The sequence below is a fragment of the Natator depressus genome, chromosome 13, assembly GCF_965152275.1.
Source record: "Natator depressus isolate rNatDep1 chromosome 13, rNatDep2.hap1, whole genome shotgun sequence".
Taxonomy (NCBI): Eukaryota; Metazoa; Chordata; order Testudines; family Cheloniidae; genus Natator; species Natator depressus.
In genome coordinates, this window is record NC_134246.1 from 13,944,265 (window position 1) to 13,963,735 (window position 19,471).

Below are 19,471 nucleotides of genomic sequence, written 5' to 3' on the forward strand. Positions count from 1 at the left end.
GGCAAAGGGAAAAAGCTCTTTACATAAGTAATAGGTTTCAGAGAGAGACTGATCTGGCTTCTGGCATTGTAAGCAGATTGATTGCTATTTCCCCTGCATGTCACTTTAGTTCTTCCAGTTTAAAGAAAAAAATCATCATACAATACTTGTTTGATTTAAAAAAAAATGGATTTTATAGATGCCACCATCTTACATTTCGCTGATACATCCCGGTAAAGAGTGCTAGTGCTCATTTCAAGGGAAATTTCATGTTCCTGTCAGTTTCCAGATGACTTGGGCATGTGTGGGTTTACTGATACTGAAGTGAGCATTGCCTGAAGATGCAGGAGTGGCTTCTAGAACCTATACATTTTAGGACCGACTGTGGCTGGAGTTCAAGCTACAAGTGCCCATCATTTGGAGGAAAATAAACCAGTTGTTCACCCTTGCTCTTTCTCATTGACTTATTAGCAAATTTTATTAACTACTGTTAACAGTCTGTATCACTAAACATAGCTCCCTCATTTATGAAATATCAGAACAGTCAGAATTATCCACTATGGGTCTCCAATTCCCCATTTAATGCCCATAAACTGGCTATCCAGTTAGTGCAATATAAAACACACAAAACACAACTGCTGGGTGAAAAATTCTGTCCAACATAATTAACATTCTAATATCATATCTGTGAATGCAGCACTTAAAGGGATACTGTCAAACACAGTAGCTAGGACACAAAATGTGACCTCTGCCACAAAATTATTTGGAGCTCATGGGATAAAGACTGTGGAAGTTACTATTCTGTTTCTCTAAATTCATCACAAATCCTAAAGAATGGCAATTCTTTGGGAGAGATCCAAAATAAGCCAGTTTCCCTCTGCTTACTCATGAGTGGCTGTTGCTTGACATTATTCTCTGAGCTGACTGCACTGCTGATTCTGGCATTCACACGGAAAAGCACAACATTGGGGGAAAAGGTTTTATTTTTAAACACCATAGAGTTGGAAATAAACATGGAAAAATTAAAGAAACTTTGACAGTGTCCTTTTAAAAGTCTACGAGGACTCAAGGAGACTTAGCACAGGAAAAACAGATCCAATTGCTGCTTAAAACTGGCCATCATTTCTGAAAGTACTATGGTCACAGATTAGTCTTAACCAATAATGTTAGCAACTAAAGGGTAAGAGTTACAACAAACAGGAACCATGAGATTGCTGGCACACCTGACATCAACAAACACGATGCGGAAACAGACTAAATGGTATCACAGTACCCCACATCATAAGACAAATTCATATATTTGCAACATATATCTATCATATAAAAACATTCAGTAACATTTCTGATTTCTGTCCCCTCCAGGTGTAAAATATTAAATAAACATTGTGATAGTTGGTTTGGCATTTTTTCAAATATCTACAGTACACATTTCTTTCTTGCCAAGGTTAAAAAAAAAAATTGTATTCAAGGACTTAATTCAATCCAAGCTGAATTTTTCAGTATTTCCACCTTTGTTTGCTTGCCGTCATCATTATTATCCACTGGGCCAGGCTGTCACAAGACAGAGAGAGTTTTCAAATCCTTTACAGTCTTTTATCAATGCTCTGATCTGTAAGTGGGGAAAGTGTCTGTTCGATGAAGCTTCAGGGGGCTTGAAACATCTTCACCAAATCAGATGTAAGAGAAAGAAGCATAGTTACTGTACACAGCACTTTATTCTAGAACTAGCTAAAGAATGAGACATGCATTAGACTCACTTTAGTCACTTAAGGGAAAGACTGTCACTGTGCAATCTGCCGCACTGCCTTAGGAGCTGACCAAGAAGAGAATGTAGAGAGTCACATGTCCCTTCTGGGCTCCCTCCTTATTCCAGGGGGAAGCAATCTGATACTGCTCTGTATATATACACACACACACATTATATATATATATATATATATATATATATATACACACATATACACACAGGTAGAAGACTGCTTCTCCTGCCATGCTGATTCAGCTCTACTACCTGATTTGCTGCAGGAAGGAGCCAAGGCTCCACCCACTCTCCACCCTCCTGTGCAGAAGGGACAAGAGTGGTCCCATAGAGGCTGCTCTCCCTTCCTTGCTGCGACCCACAAAGTGTTTAGCCCATTCAGGACACACAGGGGCTCCTATATCGCCTCACTCTCCTGTGAGAGTGTATAGGACAAGCAGTCATTTTGCCCTAAATTAAATAAAAATGTAAACAGGGCCAAATTGAGCTGCATGTACTCATGCAGAGTGGTGCCTTACTTCAAAGGCCATCCCAGTACGATCCATGGGACTACTCCCTGGAGATGGTCAGGAAATGATAATTTCAACATTAGCAAATCAGTTTCCATTCTGAATCGGAACAGAAAGTCGTAACAGCGAAACATTTCACAAACCAATAGCATACCCAAAGTTTTGATTCAACGTTTCAAAACAAGATCAGGCCATTTTGTTTCAAAATGTCAATTCAAAATGAAAATGTTCATATATTTTGGAAAATTAAAAAAGAAAATTGGAAATTGAATTTTTTTGCTTTCCAAAACTTTCCCTCAGAAAATGTAGTTTCATAGCAATTTTACAAATATCAACCTTCTCCACTTCTCACTTAGTAAAATACTACTCAAAGTGTGTAAGGGTATTGCAATAGGGCCCATGCTTAGCACCAAGTTTATTTTATATTGAGTGTTTCCTTTTCTCTTGGTAACTTGGTGCATTCTAAGATTTTGGTAAACTAAATTGATTACATATGTTACAGGTACTGTGTGAAAAGCAGTTCTAAATGCCGAGTGACACAATAATCCTATTGGGTGTTTACTAATTGGAACACTATTCTATGTATGACTTATTTCTGGAAGTCCCAAGGCTTATCAGAGAATTTAGATCCATTAGCCAGTCCGAGCTGTGGATTTTTTCAAGGATCCCTCTATTTAGTTTATCTAATCTAAGCAATTTTTCAAGTATAAAAATAACAGTTTGTACCAATATTGTCTCCCTATTCATCTTATGTCAAAAACATTGGTGTTAAAGCCCCTTATTAAAGTAATAATTTATCATAAACCACAGTAAGAAAAATCTGCTGATTGTGGGGCAATGTTGCAAATAAATGTTTTTCTTGTTGTGTCAAAGGCTCATCGGCAGGTCATCTTCATAAGCCCTAATTTATGGAGCAAATTCAAACTGGCATTTAAGCAAAGTATTGCTTTTACTCTTCATCCCTTTTTCAAAACATATGGTGCTTTTATATTGTGTCTGCGCCCCCTAGTGTTCAGATAGTCTTCAAAGACAGTAGGGAAAAAATCTGCTTAGCTTTGTTTATGAGTTGGTGATAAATGAGGCAGGAGAATGAGAATGGTACACAGGCTTTGGCTTGGCAGAACTGGATTTTTTTTAATAAATTCAATAGATAATATTAATGTTATATTAAACCTTTTTTTATTTTTATCAATTTAAATTTTCACACTTGCGGGAAGTCATAGGGGGTCAGACAATTATTTCATGACAGTAGATTTGGAGATTCAAAAAGTGAATGTTTTATAACTATTAAAACACAAATTGTCATCATCATAAGTCAAAATATACAAAATAAATATCCTTATATCAAACTCTAAAGTTCTGAAGCAGCATTTTTCTTACTTCTGTAAATTTCAGTCATCCTAGATGGAAAACTTTTTTGCCGGTTTGTGTGTATACAAATTGTCTATGAAACTGATGTTTTACAGATTCTTACCAATAACAATCTATTCCTGTCAAGCCTATCTGTATCTCAGTGTTGCCATCTCTTGTGATTTTTATCACAAGTCTTGCAATATATGATAAACCCAGTTCCTGGAGTCATTTGAATGTGAGAATCTCAGCTTTCATTTTAAAAAAAATTGTACACCTTGCAGACAAAAAAAAAAAAACTTGAAAACATGAACCCTAAAGGCTCAAAACTAGGTAGCAAATTAAAAGAACCCCACATTTTAAACCCCCCCCCCCCCAAATCCTCATCATTTATGCCAGTTTCATGATTTTTTTAGTTCTAACTTGACATTTGAACACTTGGGGTTGGCAAGTGATAGCTGCACTTTGATATCAGAACTGCAGTGTGTGGCCTTACCCCTACACAGTTCTGCAAAACACACATTTACAACATTTACAACATTTTGTTTTGTTTTTCAGTCATTTAGCTCAAAGTCTGTCCACATGCTCCCTACTTCATGGGACTCAATTGTAGTCAGGCGCAGTAAGGCCTTGACTTCTCCAACTATTTCTCTTTCTGGGACAAATTGTTGCCAACATCCCCATTGGTAAACTTTACAAGGTTGCCAGTAGCCTGCCCTTGTGCATCACCCTGCATGGGCGCCAGACACAACTGCTGTCCCTGAGCTCTCTGAGTGGCATGAATGTTCCCTACTGGTGCTCTCTGCAGTGCAAGCCACCCCAAGATTAGCCTGTCCTTCAACACACTAAACAATTCATGCTGCAGCCTTCTCAGGGTTAGTGCAGCAGGTGTTTTCTTCCTGCAAGTCAGTGAGCTCAGGGAAACATTTTATCTTTGTGGTGCGTGTCAGTGGTGCCTCCTCTTGGGACAATACAACTCTACCCTACTAAGGGTTGTGCCTGGATGATAGAGAGTCTAGGCCTCTCTCCATTGCCTCTCCAGTATTGACATCTAGCAAAGCTATTTCAATCCCTCTTCATTAACTAAAGGAAACAAAGAAATTGTCCAAGTTTTATTCCAAAGTGCTCTAGAGAGAAAATCAGGCCAGAGGGGTTGTAACAGTTTTTGGTTCCTGACATCCAATAATCCACTATTGCCTTGTTTCTGTTAAATATTCGGTTAATCCAGTCTGTTTTCAGAATTCCTCTGCTGACGACTCAGAACAGATCCCCAGTCCTCAGTTACTGATCATCATCAATACAGTACCAACCCCGAAACAGCCCATCAGCTTCATTCCAGCAGATTTAAAATAATAAACTTCACAATGTAAAAATGTAGATGGGAAAAGGTTTCAATTTTAAATTAAGACTATGTGCACAAACTAGAAGGTACTGATTTAGGGCCTGATCCTGAGAGGTGCTGAGCACCCACAATTCCCACTGGAGTCAATAGTAACAAACAAGACAGTCCAGACATGTGATGGAGCTTAACGGAGTTACATCATGGATGTATTTGAACCAAAGGATCTATAATATATTGGAGATGTTGCAGTAAAACCTCCTGGGATCAGCTCGTAAATTGTAAGAGTGGGAATCTCAAAAATGCTCAGCACTGGTCTAACTCTGCTCCTACCGAGCTTGGGGGGAATTTTACCAGTAGAATTAGGTCAACACTGATCATTTTTAAAGATCACATGCCAGACACTAAGGATCGGACCATGTTTTCCTCCATGTTTGTAGTGTCTACGGCACACTCACCACTCAACATTCCTACCTGATAAATTACAGCACTGACTTAGTTATCAAGATAAAGACTCTTACTAGCCACTAGATGTCCCCCAGTGATCATGATAGAGGCAATAATGGGCTGTATGGAACTGCTGAACTACTGTCCCCATAGGAAAATCTAACTTTACTCAAAATTGCTCAGGCTCTTCTGAGAAATCTCACAGAATGGTCTGTGCTATCCCTTAGGCTGGCAACGGGAAGTAGATCTGAAATGTGATAGCCAGAGGAACTGCAGTTCCCCTGAGTATGAGGATGCAAGCAAGCAGTTATCCCACTGCTGAACTGGATGAATTGTTCACAGCCAGGCTACTCCACTGTGTGCTTTACTAAGCCGTACTTCCCTGTTTGTTGTTGGAGGGACTGGTGTGAGAGGGTTGGACAAGAAGAAGGGTTAGTGACTGTTAGTGGAGGGATAACACATTTGAATGGTGGATTAAAAAATCCCCCAGCAAATCATTTCAACTCATTCTGATCATTTCAAATCACTTGATCTTTCCAAACCATTTCGTTATTAGAATAATTTGAATTTGCTGTACTCAATTGACTACTCCCATGAGTAAGGCATGTTCCAGGACCGGACCATAAACGTGCAAACTGCAATTTTTCAAAGGCTTATAACTTGCCCAAATTTGGGCAGATTTTCACAGGGACAGCAAATGATACAGCCCTGACACAAAGGCCACCTGCTGACAAATTCAAGTCCCTGCTCCAAAGCATGGGCGGTGCTAGAGAAAGAAAAAGTTGCTAGAATTTTTTGACACAGGCAAAATAATGTATTTTGCGTAGCTTTGTTCTTGGAAATGGCTAAAGCATTTTGGCTGAAGTTTTCCAAAATAATTCAGCCTTGGACAGACACGTGACATAGTAAATTTCCGGCTGAGTGGTCAAAGTGTGGCAAATTATAAGCAACTAATTACAGGATCTTATAATAGGAAAGTGCTGGGCAACCATAAATAGATGGTGCTACCATCCCTGCCTATAACTCAATTATTGTTTCCAGTACAATAGGTGTTCAAACCACTCTTTGGTCCTGTTTGTGGCAGTTCGATTCTCCCTGCACCATCTCTCCCTTACCTTGTAGGCCGTACAGCTGGCCCGTACTGTGTTGCCGTGTAATGTGCTGCCAGTAGGCACTCCGGGGCAAGGGCACTATGGTGTTGAGGGAGACGGCTCGCTCGCTCATTTTCATTTGAAGCTGTAAGAAAGGAAAGTGAGATCAGGAGGAGAGCACTACAGCGGTGTTTCTAACACCCCCCAGAGCATGTTAATTGCTAAGGCAATAGTTGCACAGAAAAACCTGCTGGAGCGTTGGATGAGAATGACAAACACTGAGGTCCGAGACACACAGGTTTATTAATTCAAATCTTTATCTGAACCAGACACATGCCTTAGATTACAATTAGTATTAAAAGCACGAAACAATAGAGATACTGAAAAAGACAATGGCTAGTTACCTTCTCCTAGGGAGCAGGCAGGTCATGATGGACTTCTCCTGTGTCTCCATAGGAGCCCCAACCACCCCTTACAATCTACCACCTTTTGTATACATCCAAATGACATATTTCATTAGTTTTCTTCCAATCACCACTAAGTAGTATGAATATTCTTTGTTTTATGTAACTCATACAAAATACACTTATAAACTTCAATTGGGATGACTTTTACTGTCCTGGCTATTTTTGTGTTATTTCTAAATTGTTTATTATCACTGATCGTACATTGATGGCACATGCTTGACCAGGCTACCTCTATCTTTTGCCTGATATCAGGGACAAATTTTTCTCCAATTAGCTTTTGGCAGCACATTTTGTGTATTCACTGTCCTCCAATTTAAGCACATCCTATGGTGAAAACATCACTGTTGTCCCGTACAGCCGCAGCTGTAAGCAAGTTTACTTAATAACAAGGTCACAAAGACAACACTCATATCAAAACTAGGTTGAAGCCAGCCAAATCAGTACAAATGTCATTTAGAAATGACCCTTATGTCAATTCCCAAGAGGAGCTTCTAATGGAATAATAGCTTTATCCCTCCACCCCCAGCTCTTGCCAAAAGTAGTGTAGTTTTATATTTTGCACTGGTAGCAGTGACACAGGAAATTAGGGGCTAAATTCCACAAAGCAAGGCTGGGAGAGGGGTGTGCAAAGGCAGCTTGAAGCTCATGTTTGTGCTTCCCTGGTCCTGGTCCAGCACTAGTTCCCCTGAAGGCTGTTCTGAGCCCCGAACGGTTGAAACAGAAAATCAGTGAAACGTGAGGAATTTCTGGCCACTCCCCCTTTGCCAGCAGCAAAACCTCTTTGCCACCAGAGAATTCTACTACAGTGGGGGTCAGCCTGCCTGCGCCAAATGTACGCACAGTCTTTTTCAGCCAGGATGTGATAAGAAAAGGAAAGTCGTTCTTATTTTTTGTGCATAGGTTTTTCTTTTCATTATTCTCTGTCTCCTCTCTCATCAGCAGGGCAGCAAACATCTTGCCATAACATGCTGCACTGAGGACGACACAGGAGTTCATTGGCTCATCCACACAATAGAATAAATTCATCCCTTGGGCACCTTCATTAAGTTAGACATCTGGGCTTGTCTACACCTATACCTCCCCAAGAGGCAGTAGCTATGTCAATGGGAGAACCCCTCCCATCAACAGTGGTGTCTACCTTGGTCAGTATAACTGTGGATTTTCCACACTCCTGAACAACACAGTTATACCAACAGATGTTTGTAGTATCGGCCAGGGCTCAGTACACAAATGATCAGATTTCCACAGTGAGGAGGGGCACAGAAATACCTAGCTAGGGAGTTGGCATGAATTGGGCCCATTCAAACTTCACTGGCCTGTGGAGAAAGACTGACAAGATCATGATGATTAAATGATGATTAACTGGAAGCTTTCTAAGCAGAACGACTGAGGAGGTGTTGGGGGGTGGGAGGGCGTGGAATGGCCAATACAGTTTTGAGCACAGAAGGCTTTCAGGTGACCTAACAGAATTCACAAACAGGCAGAGGTCAGACAAAGATAAACTGTTCTCATTAATGACAGAGTCAAGTCAGCACATCATCTAAAAGTTACAATGTGAAGAGTAAACTATGAATGCGAGCAGGGCTATGGCTACAGCATTTCATACAATGAGTTAGAACATCTGGCATGGACTAAGCTGCCAACTAAGGCCACTGAAGCAGTTTAAGACACAGACAGACAGTCTTGTGAAAGAAGAACCCTGTGGCAATGCAGAGGCAGTGCTGGGATACAGCAGAAGGGACCATGCTAAATGTACCCCACCCAGGGGTACAGCTGTCTGAATCTTTCATATCCAATTCATCTTGCTTAGGGATTCATTAGGAACCTGGCCTTGGTTCACCAAGGTAAACCCAGGACACGTGTTGGGTGGATATAGCCTGAGTTACTGATGAACCCTTTCATCCCTAGCTAGGTGTAAATGGCAGGTTTGGGCTGCATTGTACCTAATTTCGGACTTCACTCAAGCCTAAGACTCAAAATGAAATAAGGTTTGCCCAATAGCTTACAAAAAGACACTGCTGAATCTTGCACAGCTCTATTCAGATAGATCTTTCCTGGCCACTTGCTCTGTATGGCTATTACCACCAGTGAACGAATACCATTAATCTGATAGTTGAGGACTTTTGGGTTATGTTGGCATAGTTGCAAGATGGCATGGTTTATAGCTTACCACACGTTCATGTGAACAGACAAACATGCAGGACTTCAAGCAAGAGTTGCAGTAGTATTACTGTATTACACAGCCTTAGTATTTATTACACAGCCTACAGCTTCTTAACAATTTGCTCCCCTGAAAACAGGGAAGCTAACAAATTACTGTAATTTCAAATCATATTAGTCAACCACATAAAGCACTTTGAGACACAATACTTTTTTTTAATGACATAGGCAGTTTCTAAAAGGAGACATATCAAATTAAAAATGCAATATTTTTTTGGCTCTCCTCTAATTTTGTGCACTGACTGATTGCACCTGCAAGTAGGAGGTATGCAGTCATTTTGCATATGCAAACAAACAATGAATGCACAAATAGTGAGCCACCTTTTACCACCACTCCACAGGAAAAAAAAACCGAGGCACAGACAGAGCAAGTGACGTGGCTCAGGTCAGAGAAGAAGCATGTGCAGAAACGGAAGAAAAGCAGATCCTGTTCCTTATCCAGTAGATCATCTCTCCCACTCAGTTTGCTCCCAGCTTGAATCAAAACATTTAAAAATAATGCTATTTGTATGTGTCTCTATATTTTGTTGTGTATGAGACCAAAAGTGGAAATAGAGAGATACTGAGTAATGGACCATTCTTGGGAGATTTTCAGCCCAGCCCAACCTGACACCTTGTTCTCATAATATTTCCAGGTTAATTTTCAGGCCAAGAAGTTTTGGATGTTCAGAGCACGTTCTAAACTTTTAGATGCTTATATGAACCCCATTGAAACTTTCGCAGCTGTCCCAGCTGCTAATGTAAACAGGATCAAACCATTTCTGGTGTCTTTCAGTTAACAGGTGAACACCAAAAATCAAAGCTTATTAACCCGTAAAACTCAAAAACATGAAATAAAACTTGTACAGAAAAAGGATAACCAAGAATACTAAATATCATCCTACCATTTGATAGTCAACAACACAACATAAAGATTCTCTCCCTTGTGCAGACCTAAACTCTGTCAAACCCTTTCATCTGCAAAAACCTTAGCATATAGACACACCTTACAGCTTCCTCTGAAGGTCAGGAGATCCTATGTATTTCAGATCAGGGTAGAAAGCTGTTCCCAGAGCTTAGGGACCCTCCAGGAGGATGTCCTACCTCCTGACCATTTTCTCAGCTTGAATGTCTCCTCTGATTGCAGCTGTTTCAGTACAGTGTCAGGAAAGACGTGGAATCTCAAATGGAGAAGTCCCAATCCATTTAGGATTTAGGACTTCCTAAATGCATTTGAGCTAAAACTATCTCATGTAAAACCAAGTCTCAGGCCTCTTCCCTTACATGTAACACCCTCAGCTATATTCCCTAATTTTTTTATTTTAAAGTAGAAATCATTGTCAATTACACTATGCTTCAAGATACAGAAATGCATGCAATCTGCCCGAAAGCTGGTAAAAATATTCTGAATTTTGACTTTTAATGCAATTTTTCATATTTTCCATTTTTAATAAATATGTTTATTAAAAATGGAAAGCTACAGTCAGCTACATATTTATCCAACTTTAACTCTGTGGAACTGCCAAAGGTTCTGTCCAGAAAGTCAGATTAAGGGCTCTAAAACCCAAAGTTTAAAGAAAAAAAATTCTGGAGCACGTAAACTGTATGGGGAAGGGACAATCTTTTTGTTCTGTGTTTATACAGAGCCTAGTACAATAGGGTAATGCTCTATGACAAGGGCTCCTAGGTGCTACAGTAATATAAATAATAATATTTTAGAAAGCATGTGAGGTGCCAACATACATAACAGTCTAGGCCTGGATCATCCCCATTCTCTTAAAATCTCTGTTATATTGGGAGCAAAAAGCACAGTAATATATCTACGCTACACCGTGTTGTTGTGGAATATGTTCTGAAAGACATGCTTCAAGCATGTTTCAACTTTTATTTTCCTTTAAAAAATCTGTATCTAGAAATGGAGGGAAAGAATCTTTACCAAATTAGTGTATTTTATAGCAAAAAGGGTCAAGCAAGCACACAGAAGAGGTAGAGATAAGGGCTGGCTGTCTTAGAGGATAAGAAGATTTGAAAGACAAAGTGGATGAGGTAATATTTTTTATTCGACCAACTTCTGTTGGTGAGAGAGACAAGCTTTCAAGCTTACACAGAGCTCTTCTTTAGGTCAGGGTTGAAGCTATTTAGCGAAACCCATTCGCCTACAACCTCCTTTCTGTCAGGTGTCAACATTGTGCTTGGGATCTGAAAGGAAAAGCAAACACAAGTCACCTAGTGATCTTTAAAACACCCACATCTAAGTTACTAATACTGAATCACTCTAAACAACACACACATCCACTTACAGTCTCTTCAATAAAGAATCAGCAGAAACTTCAGTGTTAGCATACAGTTCAGCACCATAGAAACAAACTAAGATCTATTCCAGGAAATGTAAAACTAGACCACTGATTTTGACAGTTCCCCAACTGCACAAAATCTTCAGCAGTCTGAATTCCATTTAAGAGTGTCTCTAAGGTAGGCTGGGTGAGAAGGGAGTTTAAGTGACAGTACAATGTTCCTGAAGTAAGTGGAGTTAATAATGGGACATCCTTGGAGGATGGGAAATAGACTTGGGGGGAAGATGATTTGATGAGGACAAAGAGGCCTGAAGGAGAGCCTGCTGTGAGTTTTGACCCAAAAGGAGGGGAAATGGGTCTGGAGAGATAAGGAGAAGCAATTCTATGTCCTGAACACACAGACTGTGTCAACACAGCTCAGATTCCATGCAAACCCTGTCTAGACCATGACTGATTTGATTCCCATAATTAATTCACTGGTATCTCTGCAGCAACAGAAGGAGCCGGAATGACATGATAATTGGCTGTTTTTATTTCACATAATCATTCAGCACTGAGAAGTGGGTTGAAAGCCGTAGGAAATGAAATGTTAATGTGCACATGAACAATGGTTACAAGTTGGCCAGGAGCAGAGAAGTGTGAATCTGTGTTGCATTAACTTGGTGAGTGAGTGATTTGGCAACTGAAGGACATCAACCCAAAACCTACCATGTGGGGAGTGCTGCTTAGATATTTCCACTCATGTCATTGGTTAAAGGCAATCAGGACCCTTCCAGTCACATCCCATCCAAAAGATACTGCGTTCTCCCTGATGAGACACCGTCTTTGCAGAGGATACACTGTAGCGCTTGTGATGGCTTGCTGGTGAACCCTGCACTAGCACAAAAATACTGCACGCTAATGCATCCTCTTCCATCAAGACAAACAGTTATGCTCAGCCCTACCTAGGTGCACTTCTTGTGGTGGCTTCTTCATTTTCCTTATACCTTAATTATGGTGAAATCTCCTCTTAAAGGCAATGAAAGGGACTGGAATTTTTCTGACCTTCGTAACAGATGACTGCATAATGCAGTGTGGAGGCACTCTCACAAAGGCTAACATTTTATTGGCTGTTTGGATGGATGACCATGGTACAGTGATCATTAGCAGGGTTTTCGCTGTATACTGAGGTTCACTGGCAACCTGGATGGTGTAGTCTGTTGATAATGTTCTTCTGATGCACATACGTAACAGGAAAAGCAATTTAGAGGCACTCAGGGGTCAGTGGCATTGTACCATTTCACCATTAGAGGCGAGCCAAATGCTATTTTGTAAAACAATGCAGTATGATGGGACGTTATTGAGTGGTGTTTCAGCCAACCATGGAATTCTGTGCCATATTAGTGACTCCATTCTGCATTCAGAGAGAAACAAAAACACAGTGGTGAAAAGCAAGTTACTATTTTAGTTCATATTTCAATAAATTAATGAAACAGGCAAGATGTAATATATAGTGTATATACCTGGCTCTGCCTGAAATTTTTCTGGATGAATGTCTCCACATCTTAAATCCTTCTCCTGAACAAGGAGAGCATCTTTGAGTCCTTCTTCAATAGGAATGCACTAGTGTGACTGAGAACAGAATGTGGTCTAATACTTTTCCAATATTATCTGTCCATTGTGAATAAAACACATGATTTCAACTGGAGTTTGCAATGTGTTTTAAATGTTTTCTGTTAAATCGCTCTTACTATGGCCCCTTGTGTCATTCTAGTGCTGCAAAAGATGTGTAAAGCTGCCCCAGCTGTGCATTTGAGAATTCCCCTGGCATGGGGGTTGTATTAGAGGCTTATGTAGAGGACAGTTACCAGAATGGAACCTAGTCCTGGGGCTTGGTTTCCAAGCAGTCCAGCCGTTTGAAGGAGTCACCTTTGCACCTTCTCTTGGATCCTACATTAAGCACAGCTCTGCCAGGACTAAAAGTTTGGGACAGAAATAGTTGATTTAAAAACAACAACAACAAAAAAACCACTCCTCACCACCACCATCCCACAAATTAGTATTTCCTGTGTTCTCTCTCTCTCTCAAAAAACAAAACAAACAACAACAACACACACACACAGAGAAAAAAACACCTAGGTAATTTATGAAAAACATTTGTTAATAGTGTGTGATCTGTTCACTTAGTCTGATGAGTATACATTTCAGAGATTTATCAAACACTCTAATTATAAAGTAACTGAATCTTAGTCCTGGGATTATTATATTGAAATTAGGGCTGTCAATTAAATCACAGTTAATACATGTGATTAATGCAAAAACATTAACTAGATAAAATATAGTTGCGATTAATCACAGTTTTAATTGCACTGTTAAACAATAATAGAATACCAATTTAAATGTATTATACATATTTTGGATGCTTCCTATATTTTCAAATATATTGATTTCAATTACAACACCGAATACAAAGTGTATAGTGCTCACTTGATATTTTTATTACAAATATTTGCACTGGAAAAAGATAAAAGAAATAGTATTTTTTAATCTCACACTTAATTGTGATTTTTTTTTAATCATTTGTCAGCCCTAATTGAGATGGGGCTTTTCTTTCCTGCCAGGTGAAGTAGGTTCATGTAGTCAATTCAAACTGTTTAAGACAATCATTGCTTAGTTAAGGCAGTTACCAAATCCATTGCAAAAGATATGCAAATGCTGTAAAAGAGGAAACATTTTTATTTTAACATCTTCAGATAGACAGTGATATGTTAATGCTCTTTTTAATGGGTTTACTTATGTCGTTCATTTTTTACCCTTCTGTCATCCTTTCTATTACAAGGTACTCCTCTTTTCTAGTCCCAGAGATAGAAAGTACCATTTCCAGCACTAATTTCCATTTCTAATGATCACAAGTACACATGGAAATGACCATAATTAGCAATTTGCCATCCAATAATCCAATTGGACTTGTATTATCATATGCATCAGATGTACTTTTGTCTGAAAATCCGCCCCCAAGCATCTAGGCTGCTCTTTGAACTGGCCAATAAGATCATTCTAGGCAATATTGGATTTCGGTTGCCAGAACTAGGAAGATTCATTCTCATTAAGTCTTGATATTCCATCATGAGAAGTAATGAGGTTCTTTCTTAAACTACCTGGCCTGAGATCTGGCATAAATGGCAACAGTCAGGAACTATAATTCTGTTGGTCAATTATTATGACAGCTAGATAATCTTTCATGGGTTTTGAAAAATATGTTTGTGCTCTAAATAAATATTACTTTTCCATTGAATGGCGGTACAAAATAGAAAGGAAGAAAGCATGAAAAGGGTGGGTATAAACCAGATATGCTGTGTGCTAGCAAATAATCAGAAAGGTTGAAATTCACCCAAGCAGAGGGCCAACACTGTTTCTGCTCTTTCCAAAAAGGACACATCTTTTAATTCACTCTGCTGACAAGTAAATGCAACCATCTGGTATGTATGTGTCACAGGGCTGCTTTGCACCAATGGTGCAAAGAAGCCATAAAATTGGCATATCTTATGCCACTCCCATATGAGACTTGTCACGTGTCTGGACCAAGGTCATGTGGTTACAGCATCTTATCTGAAATGATCCCTTGTCTGCTCTAATTGCAGTGAGGGCTAGCCTGATTCCTTGTCAGTCCCAGAACTAGGGAAGAATGTGGGTAACTTAATGTCACTTCTGCCAACCTTCCACCAGTCTTGTGCTAAGCACAACTCAGTCAGATTGGAGTATCTGAGCCAATGATTAGCTATCGACCTTAGAGATGAGTAAATAGCGGACAAAATTTTCTGTGAATATTTGAGTTCTAAAATGAATTTTAATAATCTACATATTCTACTCTTCCAGGTACACTTTCTATAAATAAAAATGAGAATTTCATGATGTAGTTGAACATGTTTTGTGGTCTGTAAAAGAGGTGAAATTCATCAAATAGATTACCTATTATGAAGTATTCTCTCAAATCTAATAAGACAACCAAAAACCTTAATCTGGACACCCCTGAACTCTAGGATGAAGGCTGGAATCTGAACCTAGATCCAGAGCCATATTTGAGAGCCATCTCTGTGATGGGCTTCACCAAAAACCCAAGATCTGAATTTCCGGTTGGTCTCAAGTCTGTTTCCAGAGGTAGATGGGTTGATCTTTGTATACCACTACTAAATGATATGCCTTTAAATTGAAAAGAAGAGTATGTTGTTATCGTCAGGTTAGCATTCTACGATTGACAGTGTTATTTTTAGAGGTTACAGTTGGCCCTAGTTTTAGTAAAATGGAGTTTAGATCTGTTGCAGCTGCTCCCCGCTGAAATTTATAGCAACTGTAACTCTGTGAAGTGATTGAAGTGACAATTTTACAGTGCAGTTTAGTATTTTAAGAATCAATTGAAGTGACTCTTCAAATACCATATTGCACAATAAGACTGCCATTTACACTTCTGTAAAGTGAAGTGGTCTGAAAATGCTATTCACTTCAACAGGAAAAAGTTACCACAGACTTTAGACTGTCTTTGAAAATAGCTATGACTGAATAGACAACACATGTTACTCAGTCTCTTCCAACACTTGCGGACTGCAGCCAGTCCTTGCTTCCCATGCCAGGCTATTTGTAATCTGTTTTGTTGAGTGGTTTTGTTACATTAGTAAAATAACTGCTAATTCAGAATAAACAAAATAATTATCACTATTTTATTCCCCCTTTGATGAAAAGCTGACATTGCTGCTAAAGACTTGAACATAACACATTGTTTTAACCACCAGAAAGCCATCAACGCAGCTCTAAGATATATATCAGTAGAGGATACTGCATTGAAAGAACGAACAGCGTAAAACTACATTTGCTACTGATTTTGCACCTCAGGTCAATGCATTTGTGCAGGCAGAAAAGCAAAGTGTGTCCTTGACAAGTACTACCCAAATATAACCTAATAAATTGAAGGCTGCATTGGAAATTGCTAAAATCCCAATGGCTGCACTTGGGGCAGAGTTTTTACAATTGCATTTAGGTTTGGTATGCTGTATTCTGTCGTCATGACAACACATGTGGATCTCCTATTGACATAATGACAATGAATATATAAGGAGCCAGCTAATACCATATCAACAGAAGAATCTTGCCTTCAAGAACGACTTCTTGGTAAAAACCTCCCCATATTCCTAACCTACAAGGTGATCACAGATGCTGATTAAGGAAATGAATAAAAGGCAGAAAGTCTAGGAAAGGTACTTAGGTAACAATATCTGTGAAGTGTCAATATTAGCTACAAATTAAAATATTGGTATTGACTGGAAACAAGTGAATGTTTTACCACTGGACCTTTTTAGGTGAAAAATATATATAGCATCGAATTTTGTTTTAAATAATAGCAGACTCAAGCTCCTCCAAAATGCCTTGCAAACTACAGCAATGAATTATTTATTAGCTTGGGTGCTTAATTGAAGTTTAGCTCAATTATCCAATCTGCAAAATTTGGCTTGACACCTTAAGAGAACAGTAAGATTCTTTTTCCTTTCACGGTTTCTTGTATTTCCTCATTCTAGTTTGGCTGGAATTACTGTGAGAACAGCCTCTCTAGCTTTGTTTTTGTGATTCTGATTCCAAATCCTGGCCCACATTCAGAAGAATAAAAAAACCTACAAAAGACTTAAAAAAAAAAAAAAAGAGGAAAGGAAGAGGTGGAACATTAATTCAATATATTAATCTTCAAAAAAAAAAAATAGCGATCTTTGGATGAAATTTCAGAGGACAGTTTCCATTTTGTCTCAACCAATTACATCCAGCCTGTCTCATACCACAATATATCACTTAGACCAAGCGCTTAGAAGAACTCTGAAAAGGATTAGACATTAATATGGACAACAACAACATCCATGTTTACATTAGGAAGGATAAGTATTGATAATCCCTTATGCTTTAGGATATAAATCAATCACTATCTACCTGGAATAAGGAGGAAATTTCCCGTAAGGTTAGGTTATCCCACAATTCTCCATTAAGGGAATTTTATATCTTCTGAAACATCTATTACTGGTTAGAGTGCTAGTGTGGGATTCCGGATACTAGTGTTCAGTTTCCTGTTCTGCCACAGACTTCCTATATGATCTTGGGCAAGGTAATTAGTCTTTCTGCGCCTCAGTTCCCCAGCTGTAAAATGGAGACAAAAGATACTTCCCCCTCTCTCATAGGTGTTGTGAGGATAAATACACTCAAGACTGTGAAGTGCTCAGATGCTACAATGACAGGAGCCATATAAGTACTTTAGACAGAACACTATATGAGATAGGACAGTAGCCTAGCTATACCACTGGTCTGATCCAGTACGCCAGTTGCTGGGTCCCTATATGCCTAATTTCTCTAGTTTTGTAAATGTCAAAAAACAGCTTTGAAGACATGATTAAAGCATTTTACAGCCCCAGGAAGCAGAGATCCTTTGAGACTCTAGACCAATATTTGTTTCTCCCTAACAAATCAAGCCGTTCAGTTTAAAACAACATATGACACTTTCTAAATTATTCTTAAAGTGTAGGCATCAATTAATAAATGGAAAACCATGAGTCAGCCACAATATTTTGGAATTAAATTGATGAGAAACACTTCCAAATAAACTACTCAAGTTGCTGATTAATAATGGGAAGCTAATGAGAATGGAAAACATGTGCCTACAGGACCGAGCCATCTTTCCCACAGCAATTTACACCCACTGATGTTTTTACAAATAAGGCAATCAAGGAATATAATGCAGAAACTTCTCTACTTTCAGTTGCTTAAAAAAAGCAATCATAATTATTTACTGCTTTAGTAACCCCAAGTGCTAAATGCAGTCAGAACTGAACACATTAACACCTTAACTAGAAGAGAAGAAAATCAAACTATTTAATATCTGTACATCTTAAATTAAGAACATGCTCAAGAAGGTGGTCTATGGATTATGTTACTCATTAATGCTGAGTGTTAGATGACAAGCACGACTAACAACCATACCACTGAATTTTTCACACTCTGTAATAAGCGCTCATGTTGTTCGGCTATGGCCAAAGCAGCTGAGTGAACCTTCTGATAGATCGCCTCCCCATCTCTTGTCTGAAAGATGAATAGTCCTTCCCCAGTGTCACACATCCTGCCAAAGCGAGAACAGAAATGATCCAAATGTGAGGTTTTCATTTGTTCAGAGTGATTTGTAAAGTATATTTTCGGCAGTACTGCTGTAAAAAAAAAGTGATAGCAAAGCAAAAGGTAATAAAAACAAAAAATGATTGTTTGCAGTACAACACACGGATTTAGATACAACTTCATAAACATATATACAAACCACTAGAACAGGATATGATGATTATCAACAACATACGGGCCCGATGCTCCAACTCATATTCATGGAGTAGTATTTTCTTATGCACATAATTGCTTCTCAGTGTAAACATTACAGAATCAAGTCCTTGGTGTATTTCACTCTCAAACTAGGTATGCTTGAAAGGGTTTGATTCAGCTGTGAGACTCAGGCCCCTGTCTAGAATCTACAATCTAAATTAAATTATTGCGTATCTGTTTAGATTGATTAAAGATAATGTTAGAGATAGGGAAGTGTCGCTTAGAGGAAGCCATGTGCCTGCTTCCAATCAGAAAAGTTACTAAGAAGATAAATGTTACCTCCACATGCACTGGTGGATGTGAACTTTATTTAATTGAGGAGAACAATATGTAAATTTGCTGAGAAAGTCAGTAATTAGGCTTATATTGATTTGCACTATTAGGAGAGCACAAAATTTCCTCGGGGACCTGTGTGAAGCCACCATGCCATTTCTCTTCAGATTTTTTCTCTTTCAGGTCTACAGTGAAACATCCATCTTGGCATAAAATATAGGGTTCTAATAGGAACTAAAATAGCATTTTAACACTAATGCCAATGCTTTAAGGCAAAATTCCCCTCTTGCATCTACATGACAGATCCTGACTCCACTATTTAGCTCTCCATAATTGCACAGAACTCCAGTAAAGTTTTGAGAGCAGTTTGCCTTCAACTTGAAACACTTGTAC

General features: G+C 39.0%; 1 protein-coding gene across 3 annotated transcripts in view; it reads right to left on the reverse strand.

Moving 5' to 3' along the window:
• Window positions 1-201: 201 nt before the first annotated feature.
• DOK5 (docking protein 5) overlaps window positions 202-19,471 on the reverse strand; it is an 86,521-nt gene continuing 67,251 nt past the window's right edge. For all 3 annotated transcript variants that reach the window (XM_074969534.1, XM_074969535.1, XM_074969536.1), the window contains exons 6-8: window positions 18,422-18,557; window positions 6,499-6,619; window positions 202-1,640 (exon numbers count right to left, since the gene is read on the reverse strand). In XM_074969534.1, coding sequence (XP_074825635.1) covers window positions 1,576-1,640; window positions 6,499-6,619; window positions 18,422-18,557 — 322 coding nt within the window. In that variant the 3' untranslated portion in view covers window positions 202-1,575. The remainder of the gene's footprint in view (window positions 1,641-6,498; window positions 6,620-18,421; window positions 18,558-19,471) is intronic.